The 16,778-nt window shown below is 44.1% G+C and overlaps 2 protein-coding genes across 5 annotated transcripts; one reads left to right on the top strand and one right to left on the bottom strand.

Annotated features, from left to right (window-relative positions):
• Window positions 1–512: 512 nt before the first annotated feature.
• On the top strand, window positions 513–6,034 carry slc25a55a (solute carrier family 25 member 55a). 4 transcript variants are annotated; one of them, XM_070958401.1, is made up of 11 exons: window positions 513–619; window positions 1,312–1,436; window positions 1,878–2,003; window positions 2,442–2,497; window positions 2,952–3,022; window positions 3,755–3,845; window positions 3,935–4,053; window positions 4,158–4,353; window positions 4,462–4,616; window positions 4,725–4,800; window positions 4,904–6,034. In XM_070958401.1, the coding sequence occupies exons 7-11, from the start codon at window positions 3,960–3,962 to the stop codon at window positions 5,061–5,063; spliced, it is 681 nt and encodes a 226-aa protein (XP_070814502.1). In that variant the 5' UTR covers window positions 513–619; window positions 1,312–1,436; window positions 1,878–2,003; window positions 2,442–2,497; window positions 2,952–3,022; window positions 3,755–3,845; window positions 3,935–3,959; the 3' UTR covers window positions 5,064–6,034. The 4 variants fall into 4 exon arrangements, with proteins under 4 accessions (XP_070814502.1, XP_070814501.1, XP_070814500.1 ...); XM_070958400.1 differs by having other exon boundaries at window positions 517–619; window positions 2,442–3,022; XM_070958399.1 differs by lacking the exon at window positions 2,952–3,022 and having other exon boundaries at window positions 518–619.
• Window positions 6,035–6,756: 722 nt separating this feature from the next.
• On the bottom strand, window positions 6,757–16,293 carry tspan2a (tetraspanin 2a). Its single transcript, XM_070958402.1, has 8 exons — window positions 15,816–16,293; window positions 12,544–12,646; window positions 9,244–9,341; window positions 8,566–8,640; window positions 8,382–8,474; window positions 8,224–8,295; window positions 7,973–8,056; window positions 6,757–7,857 (listed from the first exon to the last, which is right to left on the bottom strand). Exons 1-8 carry the CDS (start codon window positions 15,882–15,884, stop codon window positions 7,792–7,794), a joined length of 660 nt encoding a protein of 219 aa, XP_070814503.1. The 5' UTR covers window positions 15,885–16,293; the 3' UTR covers window positions 6,757–7,791.
• Window positions 16,294–16,778: the final 485 nt, after the last annotated feature.

The following is a 16,778-nucleotide window of genomic DNA, read 5'->3' as shown; positions in this document are numbered from 1 at the left end:
ACCTTGAGATTTTACATTAGTACAATAGTGTAATTAGTAATATGTTTAGTTACTTTTGCTTTTATATTAGAATGATGTCATCCTACTGGTGTGGCCAACAAGCTTACCAGAGTGATCTTAATGCTATTAGGATCTTGGCCTATAGACTTACAATGAGACCAAGATCATCTTAACTTGAAGATCTTGATGGGAAACTGTTCCCTGCCCTCTTCTCAAAAAATCTCCCCCAAAAATGTGTAATCTTAAGAATCAATAGAAATCTTAAAAATCAGTTAATCAATCAATATCCTTTCACTTTTAACTACAATAATTGAAAGAACTTCAGTGAAACAATGGTTCTTTTAACTTTCACTCCTAACCATGATTGATCAGTCTGTCATCCAATAAAGCGAGGGGAAGCTCAATGTAACCAATCAACTCAGAGTTTGTAAGCCGGCTAATCGATGATTGGTTGTCATTCAACCTCCTGGGCGAGTCTGTCCCGCCCCAGATTAGACTCAATGGAAATTTCCAGTCAGTCTACTCATCGCTATATTAACACAAGCGGCCGGCGAAAGAGGCAGAAGCAGATATTAACACACGAGATCAACTTAAAAAATTACCACAAGACAAGCGTTTGGTAAGTAAGAGGTTTTATTTCATATTCAAGTCGTTTCTTATGCTTTTTAAGCACATTAATATGCAGGTTGTTCGCTTTTAGGACGGTATTGTTCTGAATGGGTGTCTTAGCTAATGCCGCCTGCTAGCTTGACCTGTATGAAACTGAGAGCAGCCGCTCTTAACGCAGCTGTGTAGAAATGTGGTTTGCTCGTTTATTGCTAACTGTTCAGTTAAAATTGTCTGCCATGTAAGATATGAGATAGTAGAACTTAACATATAAACGCGGAACCTTTACTTGAAATGCTTCCCTTTGTAAGCGTCCCTTTGTCACCTAAAGAGAGAACGAATGCGTTTTCTCATTGATTTGCTGTCGCAGAAAATTTTGTTTTCAACGAAGTTCACGCCGCTTCCTGCATCTCAATATTACTGGGAACTTCAGCAGAAACCTCTAGAACAGTAACGTTATCAAGAATGTATGAAAGGCGGTCTTGCCCATGTATGGTGTTCCGGTTTGTGATCTTGAACACGCCCACGGGTCGTACTGCTCACAGTGCTCAGCGGCAAGCTCATGGTCACGTGATCGTGCGCCGTGTGTAGATAAGGCAAAGCCTCTGCTGCGGCCAAGATAATCTCTGTGTACACACGCTGTAGGAGTACTCAGAAACCTGCCCTTGTACTCACAGTAACTTCCGTTCCGTTTTCTCTGTCTAGAACTGCGTTCATTCATCTGACTGAAGAACACTTGGAGCTACATCACTACGTTTTACACTTCTTCACTTCACGGCACTTGTTTCTTCACTTATTTAAAAGGTCATCATGTCTCAGCAACAGATCAGGTAAGTCTCATTTGTTCTCCTTTTCCGCTTTATAGTACAATCAGTCCATTGATAGAGTTATGCAGCTATTTTGTCAATTTGATTAATTGTTTACATCGTTCCACTTTCCTGTTTTTCTGTTGAATTAAACTTATTGTCTTTTAACTGTTGGTTGGAAGAAGCAACGCATTTTAAACACATTACATTGGGAAATTCAGGTGGACATCAGTGTTCACACAATGATTAATTGTTTGAGAGATGATTAAAACAGTTATTTAGATACTGAGTCTACAGTGCTATTAGACAGAAATACAGGAAACCCTCAACTCAGAAGCCGTTGCCAAAAGTTTCATTTCAACCTTTTGTAATAGGCCTACCTTAATCTCAGTTTTCACAATTTTACAGTTAAAAAATAATTTCCACGTTAAAGTATTGACATTGTTTTTTGTCATCCCTTTTCAGCCTCCCAGCTAAACTCATTAATGGAGGTATTGCTGGCATCGTTGGGGTCACTTGCGTCTTCCCCATTGACTTGGCAAAGACCAGGTTGCAGAATCAGAGACCGGGTCAGCAGGTCTACAAGAGCATGTAAGTATTTATAGTTACTGTTGTCTTGCACGACATACATGACAGCACTCTGACAAATCTCTTGGCTTTTATTCGTGTATAATCCAGGAGATTCTTGGTAATCTCACGGTGACACATGCAGGGCATCGAGGTGGGTGTGTAGAATCGGGAACATTCCTGACTTGATAGACCATCATGACTGTTCATCTGTGTCATTGCTCTCCAGTGAGGTGGTGCAAATGCTTTTAAAGGGTGGAAGTTTACTGCTCCATTTACTCTATGAGTGTCTGTTTGTTACAGCAGACACCCCAGCTGTCACTGTGATTAAGAACTGTCTTTGAGTCACTATTTCTTTTGTTTTTAGCAATTAAGCTTCTCTCACATATTTCAGTGTGTTTTGAGCCAACTACCTCAATTAGGTCATGCCATTAATATTTTTCTCACCTTGTTGTTTTGTAGGATGGACTGCCTTGTCAAGACAGTTCGATCAGAGGGGTACTTTGGAATGTACAGAGGTAAGATTTACACACATCTGAATGTTAAGAAGCAGTAGGCTAGGACATGTAGGAGAGCATTAAATGTAGGAGAGGGTAAGATCTGTCTATCGTGAGGCTGAACACTGATTATATGACAGCAGGCTTCAGATACAGAGTACTGTGAGTGCATGGGTTGCTTGATTTACTTGAAAATATAGTTATGAGTTGGAATAAGTTTTAAAAAAAGAAGAGATGACCAAAAGCTGTTCTCAAAACTGGCTTTTGCAGCTTTAAGCTCAGGTGTATTAATACTATTCATGCAGTAAATTGGAGAACACATGTCCTGTTTTGATGATTAGCTCATTGATGTCATGTAGAAAAAGTGAAATCTTTGTGGACGTAGTTCATTGTGAGGAAAATTGAGACCTTTAGTTTGGGTCTCTGCTTGTGTGAGGAATGCTGTTTGTTTGCATCTGTGTTTTTCATATTACAGACTTGGGTCCCCCTGGGATATTGAAGGCTAGCCGATAAGGCGCAGCCACGCTGGAGGCAAATCATTAAATGGTTCTTACAATATTGCTCTATTTAAAACTATAGGCACACGTTTTTGTTTTGCCATCTATTTGTTCTGTTATTATCTACTTGTTAATAACTACTTGGCTGCCTCTTCACTGTCCTGTCCACTTGTAGAACCTCATTTTCTAGCCTATGACGTGTGTCCTCGCAGACTTTGGTTGATCTTGAAAATGAATCAGCGCTTTATTTCAGCAGTCTGAGTCACGGCTCAGTGTTTTCGGTTCGCCCACAGTCTGCACACACAGTACATAGTGAAGGATTCAGTCTGTTCTTTGACTAACATCTCTTCATTTTGTCTGTCGCTGGCATTAACCTACTTACTAACTTCAAACCTTTCAACAGAGAGTTTCCTTTCTTTTCTCCACGCAGAGTGGGCCCTGTTACTGTAAACTGACTCTCTGTACTTCCTAGTCTTGATGTTTGCATCTCCCTCTGGATGTTCATCTCCCTCCCCTTTGCTTTGCCTGTCTTCTGTTTGACTTTTTTCTCATTCATCTTCTGAAACTCATGTTTTTAATGTAATTTCTCTTGCCATAATCCCCCTCCATGATCATGACTGAAGCTACTTTAAATCGAGCATTTGTCTCATCTGTGTATAGATTAGCTGGACTTACTGCATTCAGATGTTGTAATGATAGTGGCGGGGAATGTTTTTGTACATGTGCTAAATGAAAACTAGATCGTGACTTCAGCGCTAACTGTATGTTTGTTTTTCCTCAGGCGCTGCTGTAAATTTGACCCTGGTCACCCCTGAGAAGGCAATCAAGCTGGCAGCTAACGACTTGTTAAGGCATCACCTCGCCAAGGACGGGTAAGCAGTGTCATCTCGTGACATCATCATCTTCAGAAAATACAGGGTCCCGTCAATTGTTAGCTAATATTTCCCGTGTCTGTTCACAGAAAGGGGCTGACAGTGTTCAAAGAGATGCTGGCAGGTTGCGGTGCAGGCATGTGCCAGGTCATTGTGACCACCCCGATGGAAATGCTCAAGATACAGCTGCAGGATGCAGGCAGGCTTGGTGAGAAGACGGATTTGATATTGAATATTACGAGACACAGTCCCTGCGTCTTAGCCCCAGTGTTAAAAATACATGTATTAACACTCTTTGTCTTTTGTTCACAGCGGCCCAGCAGCAAAAGCCAGTCATGATGTCGCCCACCAAGCTCGTGGCCACCAACACCATGCTCAGCCGCTCCTACAACTCTGGCATGGTGGTCTCGGCACCACGAGCTGTTTCTGCCACGCAGATCGCAAAGGAGCTCCTCCACACGCAGGGCATCCAGGGGCTCTACAAGGGTCTGGGGGCAACACTGATGAGGTAAAACTCTTATTCCCTCCTGAAGAGGAACTGTGTTGACTTTTTAGACCGGTTGCTTTTGTATGAGGATTTCAGTCTGAATCTACATTATCTTTTTCTTTCCTTCAGGGATGTTCCCTTTTCTATTGTTTACTTCCCGTTGTTTGCCAACCTGAACCGCCTGGGCAAACCCAGCCCGGAGGAGTCGTCGCCCTTCTACTGGGCTTTCCTCTCAGGCTGTGTGGCGGGATCCACCGCTGCTGTGGCTGTTAACCCTTGCGATGGTGAGTTTTCAGAGCCATGTCAGCCCCTGTGTGCCCTGTTTATTAACAACAACACTGTAATGTTCCTGAAATGTTGCCTCATATGTTTTTGTCCTTTTTTTTTTCCAGTGGTGAAGACTAGACTGCAGTCAATGAACAAAGGATCCAGTGAGGAGACGTACAGTGGAGTTATGGATTGTGTGAGGTAAGACAGTTGAGTCAGTCATCGTTGCATAACTGCCTTTTTTTTTTTGGTGTGTGTCTGTGTGTGTGTGTGTAAATAAACCCACCCCTCTGTTTCTCCACAGTAAAATAATGCGGAAGGAGGGACCCTCTGCCTTCCTGAAGGGTGCTGGCTGTCGAGCTCTGGTCATCGCGCCCCTGTTCGGCATTGCACAGGTCATGTACTTTGTTGGCGTTGGTGAATACATCCTGGACAACTCGCCTGTAAGCCTCCTGTCGGCATGAGCGCGTCAGCGTGCTGACTCGGCGTAGGACCCTCCGAGTGGAACAACTGGCAGCTACATAACACCAGTTTACAAGTTTTGTATGACTGAGTCAGAAGGCTTCAGGGTGTAAAGACCGAGGATGTCATTGTCTGTATGGTCTGACAGCTGTGTTGCACTTGAACACTTTTGTGACTTATTCAGTAGGCCATGGCCAACGTTTGCACTTGAAGCTGTTAGCCTTACTGGACTGAGGGACTCAGAGTTGCAGTGTTATTTTGTCTTTGTCCCGAAGACAGTCCTGTTCTGTTTCCCTCTGTGAGGGAGGGGAGCTCACTCCATCGAAGAGACAGACTTATTTTTGTGTTTTCCTCCATGCTATCACTTTTCCTAACATTTTCTACGTGTGTGCTACTTTTATTTTGAAATGCAGCAGCTTGCCGTACATTGTATGTTTCTCCTTTTCTTTTGCCGTTTCATGTTATAAAGCCTTCAAGTTGGAGCAAATGGGGGACACATGGGCCCAATTTAATGCAAGGGAATCTTCTTTTTTTTCCAACATCCATTTCAGCAGTAACTGTGAGTGAACATGTTTGATTTGACTGATCATGAACCTTCCTACTGATAGGGGACCATATACTCGCCAAATCATAGGCAGTGTCCTGTTATATACTTGATATTATCCCGACAATTATTTAGTAATCTGTGAACTGCATTTTTTTGTATCCTGATATCTGCAAAAAAAACCACTTGATGCATTCATGCACAATATATATGTATGTGTTTGTCCACATAACCTCAGTTTATACATTTAAGTCATGCACACCTACAATTCCACTGAGTAATGTTTTAGGTTTATGCCTTAACAGAGCGGATTGACTGTGGATTAAACTGTGACTAAACATGTGAAAGATGACTGTTACCATATTCTGTGTTTGTGATGGCTTTTTGTATGTGCTGTATACATGCATTAAAAATGTGCAACACCTTCAATCTGTGTTTTTGGATTGATTTATCATTATCAGTTTACACAAAAGGAACAGACAAAGAAACTAAAGCTGCGTAAAGATCGTGAAAGTGTGGCTTTCTTGTGATCGTGCAGTGCAATGCAGACACACAACTGCATTATCACTGGTGCATTAATGTGCACATCACAGCACACCAGTGTTGCAGCCGGGGTCTCATTTTAATTATAGCAGAGTAGCTTGTGAAGTTGGAGATCAATAAAGTCTTATCTTTACCTTTGGTGATACATCATTTATTATCAGTCACTAAAGTTTGAAGTAGTGCCTCAAAATTGCAGCCCCCGTGATAAAAACATTTAATGTTTAGTGAAAAAAGGTCAAAGGTGTTTGACATCAACGTTGTGCTTTATGCAGTTAAGCTTATTGATCCTGGAGTCTGTAATACTGAAGCGTTTCTATCTGTGTCTGTCGGTCAGTGGGCCTCCTGCAGAGATGATTTTGTCAAAGCAGTCTAACATTGTTTCAGGAATCAGTGGGTGTACATGTAACGGCATCATCGCTTTAGCGCCACGCTGTCGTTTCATGTCGAGCGTGCACACACTCAGCTATGACGCGTTCAGGAACCTCACCGACCACAAAACTGACACTGATGAGGCCGCTCGTCTTCCTCCTCTGACACCCCACAAGAAGCCAACTGACGATTCATGCACTTCAAAGGCGGGAAAACAGAAAAGCAGTCAAACAAGAAGATAAAAGCACCCAGTATTTTTTCTTTTATTACGGTTAACAGTATGACATAAACTATATTATTCTATAATTCACATCTTATTGGCACACCAACAAAATTTACATCCAAAATAACTCACACAAAATGCAAAAACTAGCTCACTGTTACAGTTCACACGTGCTCCAGAAGAGCTCAAGACGCTGTGTTACTCATGACCTTTTAGATGAATTTGGAGATTCACAGAGTGGCAGTTTGTCATCAGACCTTTCCGAACCCTTTGGGCTGGTGTCACGTCTACGCTTCCTCTATTGTGCTTTAAAGTAGAAACACTTGAGAGTGGCGGCTGGGAGCGAGCACAGTCATTATGTACATCATCAAATCAGCAGGATAGCACAGCAGCTGGAGGCCCGTCTGTGGGACTAAAATAGGCACGTGATGCTTTGCAAAGGTAGACAAGTCCTCAAAACATTGAAGCACACAAAGTGTGACTGGCATAAGGCCTGGAAATGACACAAGAAGGGCACAAAGGACGTTAACAGCAAGTGCATAAAATAGGCGGCCGTATTTACAGGAATCCTCCTCAGTCACAACATTCCTGTGTCAAAGAAGGCTTCGTGTGCTGCGGTGGAGCTGCAGGGCAGCACCGTCGCCTCTGTGGAGCAGCAGCGCCCAAACAAAACGCCGTTAAACCCCAGGAATGTCACAGAGCCGCGCCAAAAAGCCGAGCGTGTGTTATGGAGGAGAGCGGAGAAATAAATTTTCAGCGCTGGTGGAGTTTGAGGGGGAGGGTGTGAAGATAGGGATCCAGCGTATTGTGTTGAATCTGGCCCGCGGACAACTGGGATGACTGGGACGACTGGGATGTATTGTACTCTTTCTCTCTCTGTGTGCTATTCAGTGAACCTCCCCACCAGGACGATGGACGATGAGAAATGACATTGAAATGTAACTTTGGTGTCTCCCTCCTTATGCATATGATTATGAAGGGAGTGGTGAAGGTGTGGTGGGCTGGCTGGTGGTGGTGGTGGCAGGGGGGGGCGGGGGGGTCAACTCACCATCTATATAACCTCCCTGTTGTTCCTGATGGCACAACACAGAACCATACTGAAGATCATGCCTATGATCTGCAATCAGACACACGTTGGGACACGTTAGGACGTCTGTGTGAAGCAGCACCACCCAGGATAATCACTATTTTGGGTCTGTGAAGTTTAAATTCAAGGTTTTGTTCACTCTCACCATCACTCCTGCGACACCGATCCCAACGTATCCAATGATATGAAGCTTCTCGTTGAAGAAGGCTGTGATTGCGGTGAGGCAGTCCTGAAAACAACAAAAAGCATTTTTATTGTTAATTTCAGGTACTGTGCAGTGAATTATTCTGAATGAATTAGTGATTCGTGACTGACGCAACACTTTACAAGCAGGTCTTGTCTTAAACAGCGGCACACTGCCACCATGTGGGCATAACATGCTATAGCAGGGTTCACCTGGGTGTCCTCGGCCACCTCTGCACAAAGTGTGCTCGACACGTCTGATGTGGAGCCTCCACAGCAGTTCAGCTGTGAACGTAAAAAGCAAAGAGAAGGAAATTAATCGTGACAAAGTGAGCGAGGAGGCAGCCGAGCTCAAGCCGTGTTTCACTCACAGTTCTGTGGTAAATGAAGGCGATTGCAGTGCCGTTTGAATTGGACACATCAGCGATGGAGCTGCTGTAAAACTTTTGGACCTCCTCAACAATCTGTTAATGATAAAAGACGACAAACAAACAGTAAATTTAAATGATGTTACAGTCAAATGAAATCGCTTCTGTTGTCACTTAGGTGTCGTACCTGTTCCTTGTTTATGAAGCCAAACACACCGGCAGCAATCTCTGCTCCGAAGATGATCAGAAGGCAGGCAAAGAACTGCCGAACACAGAAAGGGTTATTAGAAGGTGACACTTCATGTTACAGGTCAGTCGTTTCATAATAATTAACTCATACTAAAATCCAAAATTGACCTCGGAAACAAAAGCAAACAGTCGCGGAGATTATTTTATGTTTTCTAATTATTTCCTGTGAAAGTCCTCAATATAATTTGATGATACTTCACTTATTCAGCAGGAAAAACATGAATGTCCTTGAAAGAAAAACGCTCCATTTACACCAAAATAAAAATTCATCAATTATTCTTTCATTCTTAGAAACTTTATCCTACATAATTGTTAAATTCTACGTTTTCCTGCAGACAAATGCTACTTTCCCCTGCTGTGCACTGAATGAAAGACTCTTGCTTACCCTCGCAATTACTTAGAATTAATTAATTGGAAGTACACCAATTAAACTCTATTTCCCTTGTAATTAGCACCAAATTAACAATTGATCTTTCCAGGAGACTTGATGGGAATCAGTAGGGAATTATTTAGAAGTCACAGACCTGTAAAAAGAGGGCGTTCCCATCAGAAATTCAGATTGTTTGCGTCACATGTAGTATAAAACAGTTCATCTTTGAAATGCACTTCAACCCACCGATGCAAGAAGACACTGAGACTCCCGAACAGCCCCGAAACAACCAAAGAACCCAACGATCATCATCAGCCCCCCAGCACCGAGAAGGATGTACACAGCTGAGGAGAGAAAAGGAGGACGCATTAGCACTTTACTGTGTTACTCTGTTGAAATTAATCAACAATCCTCCAACCGTGTGATGCTCGCGACGCAGGAAATTTTAGCCTAAGTAGTCAAAGACGACTCCAATCTAAACGGTGTGTTAACGCTCTGTCGCATGACTGCAGTTCACAGCTTCATCTGAGGATGGCAGCACGACCGAGCTGCTTTCACCTCTTTGCTGAAGCAGACTTTATAAAAAGGGCTGTTGTTGTTGTGCTTCACTACCAGCGGAGAAGTGTAGGTGGAAACTCTCTGAGTGGCCTAAAACCTCTGAATCGCCTCCCACAATTCAGTCTGATTATCAGCCTCCTCCTGCAGTCCGGCCGCTCGTGAGTTTTAAAGCTTTGAGTCGAGATGAAAGAAGTCTGAAACACAAAGGGAATCGCTGACAGTGGCTCTTTCTCTGGTTTGGCTTCCTCCTCAAAATAGTTCTTCTTTGTCTCTTTGCCTGCCCTTCATGAGCGACACATGAGCACGTTTAATCTGTCAGATTAGAATCGGTGTATAAACTGCGTCCTGGCGTCGGTGTGAAGTTATTAATGTGCTGATAGAGTCCAGAAAGTGCTGAAAATATCTTCAGTGGCCATCTGTCCGTCCCTGTCAGGGCTGACTCTGTCCTTCTGGACATCCCACCCATGTCTACGTGTCTGAAATGTGAGTTAAAGCTGATGTAGAGTCTGTCGAGTTTATTGAGAAACAAGGCTTCCGGGTTATCCTTTCCAATCACTCTGTGCATCCGCGGTCCTGTAGGGTAAAGCAGTAAAACAGATGCCATCTGTCCAGCGAGAAGGCAAATCAAATTTTCAAGGGTTTGATTACTGCAGAATCAGACTGCATCCCCCGCCATCCCAGCTCTCCTCGAGCCTGGATGTCATCCCCTCCCCTGCTCCCAGCCCTAACTACCGAGCCCTCTACACTGTAACCATACACCGGCCCGGTCCCCGAGGTCCATGCTGAGGGTCTAATCAGCGACACAGACAGCAACCACCGCAGCAATTTAATTAATCCACATGGGGGGATGGCAAGCTGTTGTTTTCCTGCCGGCGAACAAAAGGAAAGGTAAAGATGAGATGAACAGAGCGCTGGAAGCTTTGAAGCAAAGAGAGTTAGCAATGGAAAATAAAACGGGCCAAGACAGCTTCTACTGTACACAAAGTGTCCGCACAGAGCCGATCTGGCCGGGGATGCTTTCCATCACCTGATGGCTGACTTTACTCTGTTTCTCTGCAGCGCTTCCTCTCAGCGAATCTGGTGCTTGTTAACGCTGCAGCTTGTACGTTTTCCACACATCTTCAGCCCGTCTCTTAAGCTGCTCTCTGTCTGGATCCTGTATCTATATTCACATGATGGCTGTTTACACACTGGCACAGGGAGCAACAAAGGTGACAGAGTGGAAAGTGATTCATCCGGGGGGAATGCTGCCACTTTGCCTTGTTATAGTATCACACTCTGTTTGGTCCCTTGGCTGGAGGTGAATGTGAGAAGCGATGCACCAGCAGCTCATGATGATATTTATGTTGTTGCCAGGGCCCCGCTGTATGATTGATCCTCTGCGGGACCTTTCGGTTATTTACATAAATTGACAACTTTGCACTCAGTAATCTGCTGCGGTCTGTCGTCGCCTAACAATGGCAACACTGGGGAGGTTTATCAGATTGCTGATGCATTCATGAGTGAGCTGCTGTAGCTGGCGATGTAGGGAAACGTACACCATTTGCAGCTGAAATGTGTCTTGAAGTACACAGCAAGGTACGTGAGTGGTGATTTGTGTGGCAGGTTTGGACGAGCTCTGTGACATTTGCATGTCAAATGAAGCCAAACTGGAGAAAAATGATGTCACCTGCAGTAGTTTGAATGAACAGGTGGCTGTGAGGGCATAGCTTACATTGCGTGTTGTTGTGTTTTTAGGCTGCAATCTTGTAATTCTGCACATTTGCACAAGCTGCTGCATGAAACAGCTTTTTTCTTTAAACAAGGACGCACTGCACGCTACAGCATTAAGACTGCTCCTAAAGGAGTCTTCAGGATAGACTCCCGTCACCTGCCCCACCCAACCTGCTGTCCACGCCCTGAGAGAGGCAGCCAGCCCCATGAAAGCACAGCGGAGAGCTGATGAAGTGAAGTCACCATTTTAGGTCATGGTCTAAACGGGAGTAACAAGAATAGGCTTCATTCTGATCATCTGCTCCTACGCAGAGCGAGCCAGAGAGAGAGAGGGCCTATTGTATGAGTACCGCGACACTACTACACACTGAAGGGTGTTTGTCTGGCCTACTGTACCTTTTTATCGCATGCTGTGTGTTTTATTCAGAGATTTACTCTGAAAAGGAAATCTACATTCAACATCGATCAAAAGCTGCGAACTTATAAAGTATTTCTGCAATGATTAGAGGCTGTTCATTAATCAGTTCGAGGCTCTGGCCCATTTGTCACTGTTTGAGAAACTCTGATCGATCAGTTTGTTTTGTTCCAGCGAGAGGAAAATCAAATCAATATCTGAAAACATGAGCAATTCTCCCCGTAACCCATAAGCCCGAGCGCCGCCACTAATGGTGCATCTCAGTGATCATTTGTCCTCTTTCACTTCCCCTCGTCGCGTAGCCCCATGTGTCACATGAGGATATAAATGGTGGTTAAAGTCACTTAGAAAAGTGATTTCCACCGGATGTTGTAAAAGAGGAAGTGATGAAACATCGTGATGCATTTAGGGAAAATCTGCCAGTGAAGCGTTCATTACTGCTCGGTAACACCTGCGGCCCCTGAAAGTTAAACTGGCAGCAGGGAATCCCCTGAGATGCTTGCAAAGGTTTGTCAAATGATCATTACAGTGCAGCACAAGACCTGATGCCATCATGCATGAAATCTGCTACTGCTCTGGTACATTTTTCACCTGAATTAGATTCATTTTATAGCCCAAACCTGTGTATTATCTCCAGAAAAATGGAGTCTTGGAGCATCTTTCAGGCTCACATTCGATGCTTGTTTTGTTCTCTCCTTTCTGGCTTTCAGAGGAAATTAATCAGCACCATGACATTTAAATTCTAAAGCAAATTTGAGCTGCTTTGTGGCTCATGTGACTTATCTCTCCTCCAGTGATGCATTTCATTTCGCTATCTTTCATGATGCGTACGGTGAGGTGTGGGTGGAGGCTGCACGTACCTATGAAGAAGGTGTCAGGGGCGCCTTCGCCTGTCAGTAGCTCCACTGTTTCTGGGTCAAACCTGAGCCAAAGTCCCACAGCCAGCACCAACAGGCCCGACAGCTGAGGGATGATCAATCATATCGTCAGTATTCAGGTCTTAAGTCCACATTTTGACAGAATAACAGCACGATCTTTCAGCCTCTGTGAAACGTCCTTCCTTCCCTGAAATCACCTCCCAGTTAAACGCTGAGGCCCATCATGTGCTTTTGTTTCCTTTGGCTGTTCTGTCGATTAACATTCTCCGGCTGGTGCTCTTGTCTTTGTCTCATCACTGAAGTGGCTCTTGCTGCCTCTTTCTTTCTCCTGTTTATTCTGAACAAACTTTTCCCAGAAAAGTTGATGCATCTCCTCTCGAGTAACGCGCAGTTTTAGACGGATCACGAGCTGCGGATGTAACCAAAAGAACACTTTTTGTCTGTGTATGAGACAAAATTTCATGTGTAACCTTGTTTTTAGTCTTCATAGGCAGAAGTCTATCCTAAGCTGAAAAACACAGTATCAGGTGTGGTGTGTCTGATGGCTTTGTCATTGAGAGATCATTGGTCCCGGGGCAGCGTGACCAGAAATAAACCAATCGATTGAAACCAGGTGTCACCCTGAGGATGCTAATCCTTCTGGCCTGCCATCATACACCAAAGTGGCATCATTTGGTTTAAACTGCCAAAGCTATATTGTGTATTTCTATAAAATGATAAAGAAAAATTAGACTTGTCACAAGTTTTATGTACAACCCAGATTCTAATTCTTTAACGGTGCTCCTGCGTCCATGCACTAATCTCCTTTAGACAATCATGTGTTCACAAAGTGGTGAACCTCGCTCCATCCTCGCTTGTGGACGACTGAGCCTTTCCAGGATGCCCCTTTTACACCCAATCATGATGCTATCACCTGTGACCAATCAACCTGTTTACCTGTGGAATGATCCAAACAGGTGTTTTTGGAGCATTCCACATCTTTCCCAGTCTTTAGCTGCTCCTGTCCAGACTAGTTGGAAAGGTGTTGCTCCATCAAACTCAGAAAAATCAACGAGGCTGATGAAGTAAAACATTAGATATACTGTCTTTGTACTGTTTTCAGTTGAGTTAAAAAGGACTATCAAGTCATCACGTTCTGTTTTATTGATGTTTTACACGGCGTCCCAACTTTTTCGGAATCAGGGTTGTGTGACAAAGTTTAGTTTTACAACATTTTACACAATAAATCTAGCTGTGAACAAATAATTAGCAGGTTGAAAACTAAATTACAACCCACGCTTCTGTCTGTCTTTGTCTTATACATCTGATGTGATATCTCAAGCTTTAAACCTTTAACAGTGAATTTACATTTTAAAAATAGCAAATTCTGGGAACAGAACTGTGATAAAGGTCGTCTGTCTCGTCTCTGATTGGAAGACGAAAGCCTGAACACTGTAACAGCATCTCCTGTTTCCATACCGATCATCACAATATCTAAACGGCAGCATCATAGCATCAGTGGTCCATCTCCCATGGTGCATTTCAGCCACAGGCTGTGCCAGCCTCACAGTGCCTTGGTGATGTAACTCACACTGGCATTGGCTGCTTGTTTGGCTCTGCACCCCAAAATGACAGCGTACTGTACGCCCCTTTTGGCTCCGACCACAACAGCTCTGCTTTCAGTCCTGAAACTCCTAAACAAAGAGGCCGCTGTCTGGGTGACACAAGTGATCGTCTTACAGAGCACAGACGAGTCAATTCAGCCATTTAAATCCATATATACTGTATCATGTAGCAATAAAACATGAGCAGGACAACTGCAAGAGCCTGTAGCAGCACCCAGAGCCGAAACACTCCGTCCATTCATTGATAAAATCAATTCATTTTTTCAAGCTAGGACACCAAACACGACCGATTTCCAGCCGGTCAGGGACGAGGATGTGCTGATGTTCGTGACAATCTCTTTTGGTTTGGCGCTCTTTTTCAGAAACAGTTTGAAGACATCACCTCTGGCTTCAGGAAACTCTACAGTGTCACTATTTTCAGACATTTTATTAACCAGAGAAATAAAAATACATGAATGCAAACCCTGCAGTCTGAAGCGGGAGCATAAACAGCTGAATTTGGCAGCGATGCTGTTCTCTAGCGGCTCTCAGCCTGGGAGTCAGGACCCCGGTGGGTTGCAGAACAAATCGTGATGATTAACTGAGCAGGAAAGCAAGAAAAAAAAACACATTTCTGTGACACAAACCTACTTTTTTAGACACCTTTCTTGGATTATTGAACTTCTTTGGGGCTCTTAAATGATTAAAATACAACAATCTGAAAAACTCTTGAACAGGCTGCACAACATCACAAGTAAACACGGCTTTGCTTAAGATGTCACAACCCAAAACTTTTGCTTACGCCATGTTTACCAAATGTGCATTCCCATCATCTATGCAGAGACCTGTCATAATGCCAGATGATAAGTCTCTGCACAGAAAATCGAAAGTGAACCTGCAGTAGCCGGAGCCACGGGAAACCTTATCCCAGCAGATCTAATGTAGCATAACAGACCAAAACAAACCCCCTTGCACTATGTGGCCAAAACAGATTAACCCTGTCTGTAATAAACACGCTACACACTCCCGGAGCTGCAGCAGGGAAGTCACAGCACAATGCCAAACCACGGGAGAGGGTCTGAACAGTGGGTGTGTTTGGGAAGTAGCCTCACACTGCAGCTCTGATGTTCGTGCTGCAGGGTGGCCACAGTGCATCACTCACTGCACAAATCACGGGGGTGTTAAAGGGTTTAGTGGCTTACAGGCTCTCAATTGATCTACTCATTAATTATTAATTAGGAACGTTTAATAGATAGACAAGACTTGAGCACCTGTAATGAGGTATAAGCGCCGTGTGATGGATTTCAATGAAAAGAAGCTGACTGATAACAGAAAGCAGGAGTGGTTGGAGGATTTAGAGAGTCAGAGGAGTTTGCACCGAGCAGGTGATGGAGGCAATCTGCGGGATTAACTCCGCTGTGAGAGGAGAGCAGGTTAATTAAAAACCATATCTAACAATGTTAATAGGCGGACTGTTAACCTGCAGTGTGTTGGACATGTCTGAGACAGCTTCTCCACATGCAAACAAAGCATTGAAGATGAGTATGATAAACACACAACGCCTCCTCTGACAAGATACACAAACACTGACCAGGCTCAAAACACTGGACTGATTTTAGAAAAACAGCATCAGCGTCGTTTCCACGCAAACCGCCGCTGAAGCGGACTTACCCAGAAGATGAAGTTGAAAACGAAAAGCAGATATTTCACGCATTTCATCCCTCCCTGCACTTTGCTCATGATGCCGCCCGCTTCGTCTGGATCTTAACGCTGTGATTTGTTTTTTGTTTTTTTGTTATTTTTGCAGATCCTCGCTTCTCCCACTTGGACACCAACCATGTAATGATGCTGCTGACCTGCTCCGCTACATCCCAACATGCGCACAAGCTGCACGGGGCTGGCCGCCGAGCGCCGCCCATCCGCGTGCGCGCCGAAGTCCCCGAGGTGGTCTTCGGGGACCGGCGCGCGAGGGAGCCTCCCAGGATGTCACCCGGTTACATCAAGGGAACAGGTGCATTTCGGGATGTCGTGTTACTGCGTGGGGTTTGGCACGGCGGTAATGATGTCATCTCAAAGGTAAAATTCCCCGAGCAAAAATCACATTTTGTCCAATAAATCTCATTTGAAAGCAAAATGAGTTGGTAGATATGAGTAAAGACTGAATTATATAACAATCTGTGTGGGTGGGAGAAAGCTGCCATCTGTTTGCGGTTCCTATTTTTTGTGTCACTTTGGAGTAAATTTAATGAATTTAACCGCCCTGAGGGTCTTTGTAGGACTGAGCGATACATTTGAAACCATCTATAAATCCTCCCATTAGCTTCACTTTGACCTCTTACACCTCCATGACTTTTACATTAGAGGCTTATCAACTCTGTGATCAGTCACCTCTCTCTTTTAAACCTGCATGTCATCCTACACCCTGCCTCTGATATCACTGTTTATTGTGGAAATATGGCAGCTTGTGTACAGTGTTCACTTAAACCACAGTGACCTGAGATAAGTCACCGACTGGCACAGTTAAAAGAAGCTGTGCCACGGCCTAAGCCTGGGTTTAACAAATACTGAAGGACCTGTAGTTCCCCCACGACTCCAGAAGAGTTTTACCAGACAGTAGATAAAATCTGCATGTGT

Source organism: Chaetodon trifascialis, chromosome 3 (genome assembly GCF_039877785.1).
Source record: "Chaetodon trifascialis isolate fChaTrf1 chromosome 3, fChaTrf1.hap1, whole genome shotgun sequence".
NCBI lineage: Eukaryota > Metazoa > Chordata > Actinopteri > Chaetodontiformes > Chaetodontidae > Chaetodon > Chaetodon trifascialis.
The sequence above is the reverse complement of the archived record's forward strand: the minus strand, read 5'-3'. Positions and strand labels throughout refer to the sequence as shown.

Excerpts from the sequence above, each read along its gene's own strand:
- slc25a55a (XM_070958399.1), top strand. The coding sequence starts at position 1,417 with ATGTCTCAGCAACAGATCAG. Across the intron at positions 4,354-4,461 it reads CTGGGGGCAACACTGATGAG|GGATGTTCCCTTTTCTATTG; the intron begins GTAAAACTCTTA and ends TCTTTCCTTCAG. Across the intron at positions 4,617-4,724 it reads GGCTGTTAACCCTTGCGATG|TGGTGAAGACTAGACTGCAG; the intron begins GTGAGTTTTCAG and ends TTTTTTTTCCAG.
- tspan2a (XM_070958402.1), bottom strand. The coding sequence starts at position 15,884 with ATGAGCAAAGTGCAGGGAGGGATGAAATGCGTGAAATATCTGCTTTTC. Across the intron at positions 9,342-12,543 it reads CCCTGACACCTTCTTCATAG|CTGTGTACATCCTTCTCGGT; the intron begins GTACGTGCAGCC and ends TTCTCTCCTCAG. Across the intron at positions 8,641-9,243 it reads CTCAGTGTCTTCTTGCATCG|TTCTTTGCCTGCCTTCTGAT; the intron begins GTGGGTTGAAGT and ends TGTGTTCGGCAG.